This window comes from Echinops telfairi, unplaced genomic scaffold (genome assembly GCF_000313985.2).
Source record: "Echinops telfairi isolate 266 unplaced genomic scaffold, ASM31398v2 ScPeMD7_1713;HRSCAF=2227, whole genome shotgun sequence".
NCBI classification, from domain to species: domain Eukaryota; kingdom Metazoa; phylum Chordata; class Mammalia; order Afrosoricida; family Tenrecidae; genus Echinops; species Echinops telfairi.
In genome coordinates, this window is record NW_022105611.1 from 21,397,654 (window position 1) to 21,400,342 (window position 2,689).

Consider the following 2,689-nt stretch of genomic DNA (forward strand, 5'->3'; position numbering starts at 1 on the left):
CCCCAACCTCCCTCCCCACTGGGCACACAGCCTGACTGCCTCTAGTTTGACTGCTTCAGTCATCCACACCCAGAACAGATACCCAGAGAACCAAAAACCCAAGAAGACCACGTCAAACCTTTGTCCTGGAGGGTGACCCACAGTGTACCCTCTTGAGAGTGGGAAGCGGGGGGACCCTCAGAAACTGACACCACTGGGCTGCAGCACAAGCCAGGCTCATTTTGAGGGGGTTTCTGACGAGCCCCAGGGAGTTAGCAGGAAGTGATAGAACTTGGGCCTCAGGCTGCCAGGCCACGGTGGTGACAACCCCATTGCCACCCCCTGCAGGTAGAGCGCCGCGTGGTGAACCAGCTGGCGGCAGCCTACGAGCAGGACCTGCTGCCTGGTGGCTGCACGCTGCGCATTACCGTGGAGGACTCCGACAAGCAGCTCTTCAAGAGCCCCGAGCTGCCCTCGTCCCAGACTGAGAAGCGTCCACCCAAGCTACGGCTGGAGATCATCGATAAGGACAGCAAGACTCACAGACTTGACATCCGGGCACCACTACACCCTGAGAAGGTGTGCTACACACTCTAGCATCTACACACATGCCCTCAACATCGAATAAAGGCCCCTGGGCTGTGGCATGGCAACTGGCCTGTCTTCCCCTCGTGCCGCTTCCGCCTCATCCCCCAGCCCAAGGCTGCTTACCTACCTCCTCACACGCTGGAGAGCCTTCCTCAGCCCTGAAGTCTTCAGCAGGAGTCTTGACTTGTTCTGGCCCCTTGGCTGTCGTCCTATAATCTACTCCCCAGACTACACGCCCTTCAAGGCAGGGAGGGCATCCCTTAACTCTACCCTGCAGCAGGCCCCATGCCCCACACCCTTGGCAACTTTATCCTGCCACGCACCCAAGAAGCTCAGAAGTATGGCAGCAAAGGAAAGATCTAACGGGAAAAACGGAGATGAGCCTATGCGCAGCCTACCCTCTGCTGGCCTTCACGCAGCTCAGTCCCCAGAATGCCTTCCTGAGCAAGGAGGGTAGAGGCCCAGACATAGATGGCTCTGCAGTCAAGACTGTAGCTGCCCCCTGCGCATGCCCTAAAATTCCAAGGAAAAGGGATCCGTGGAGCCCTTCCCACCCCACATCCAGCCCATGGTTTGTTTAGCCTTGAAACTGGGCCAAGATAGGTGCGTCTTGGATGGGAGAGTGACTGCTTTATGACTCTCCCAACTCTGCGATTGGACAACCGTGCCAAACAAGCCAGTTCAGCTCTGCGGGGTCTTCCTTAGGGACTAACAACCACGTAGAAGCGGGAAGCTGTAGGGGAAGCCGTGAGTGAGGTCGAGCCGGTCTGTGCTGCTGTCCCAGCGGGTCAGCCTGGAGTAGACATCTCCTTCCTGCACCATCACAGTAGTCACTGAGGAGAGGCTGTGGACCTCCTAGCCCAAGGGCATTCCACACACACCAGCCGTGTTTCACCTCCAGCCTAGTGGCATAGCCAGGCCCTACTGATGACCACCCATCTCCCCTCCCAGTGGAAGACCTTGGATCTCTCTCTTAGTTGTTAGCTAGTCTCTCTTAGGAGTCAGAAACGGAGGGCAGGAGTCAAATTCCCCTGGGAGATGAAAGTCTGCGCTAACAACACGGTGGCCGTGAGGCGGTCAAGCCCGCCCTGAGCTCCGGAGAGCGCTGTTGTTCAAGGAGCAGCTCCGGGCCTGCTCTCCTTGCTGCGCACTCGCTCGCTCTTGTTTTTGTGTCGATGGTGGTAGTTTTAACTAATTTGTTTAGTGTGGTAAATGTATGAGAGGTTTCCAAAAGTTGATGGAAAATTCCCTTGTCTTTTAATTCCATTTTTCCACAAATGTTTTGAAGCCTTCTCATATATGTTACAAACCGTTTGCCATTTCAGCATTTTTGGTACAAGTCAGTAATGTACAGTTCAGTAGCATTCAGTTTGTTGATCATGTTGTCTGTCCATTTCCACATTTTTCGTCACCCTAACAGAAGAAGCTCAGCTGGAATCCCCTAAGCAGTGAGTCTCCTCCTTTTTTTAACTTTTGTTCTGAAATTATTTTTTGTGTACAGAAAGTTGTAGAAACAGTTGAGAATTCCCATATTCTCTTCCCCACGCTTCCCTTACAGTTAACATCCCACATAAAATCAGGTCCTCACTGATTATTCCTAAGGAATCACAGGCCGTATCCAAGGCTTGCCAGCTTTCCCACCAGGCTCCTTTTCTGGAGCAGGACCCCGCTAGGGTTGCTCGTGGCAGCCGCGTTTCTCTGACGAGCCTTTCTTTTGAACCAGGTGCCGCTAGCAGCAGTCTGGTCCTCACCAGCAGTGCAGCACTAGCTAACTTGAAGTGCCTTTTGCCTGGACATCCAAAAAGATTGGGCCAAGAGCAATTTATTGGAGTTGAATGCAATGTTATAGTGGTTGCTTTGTTGTGGCTTTTATATTATTTTACAATGCTATTTTTTATGGTTTGGGTGACCATTATAGAAGTTAGTTTTCCAATGCATGCATGGCTTCAGAACACTGACTGCAGTCACCTGTAACAGCACTCAGACCACGTCTTCCCTGGGGCCCTCCTCCATTCGTCCTCTCGGCCTCACACTGCTGATTGTTCTGAGGAGAATGTTCTCTGAGGGTACTATTCACTGACTACGCCTGACGGGTCTGACCGAGGGGCGCCCCGGTGGGTTC

General features: G+C 53.1%; 1 protein-coding gene across 5 annotated transcripts in view; it reads left to right on the forward strand.

The window, feature by feature from the left end:
- CLPB (caseinolytic mitochondrial matrix peptidase chaperone subunit B) overlaps positions 1 to 632 on the forward strand; it is a 163,153-nt gene extending 162,521 nt beyond the window's left edge. For all 5 annotated transcript variants that reach the window (XM_045293127.1, XM_045293128.1, XM_004708797.4 and 2 more), the window contains one exon: positions 328 to 632. In XM_045293127.1, coding sequence (XP_045149062.1) covers positions 328 to 576 — 249 coding nt within the window. In that variant the 3' untranslated portion in view covers positions 577 to 632. The remainder of the gene's footprint in view (positions 1 to 327) is intronic.
- The last annotated feature ends 2,057 nt before the right edge of the window (positions 633 to 2,689 follow it).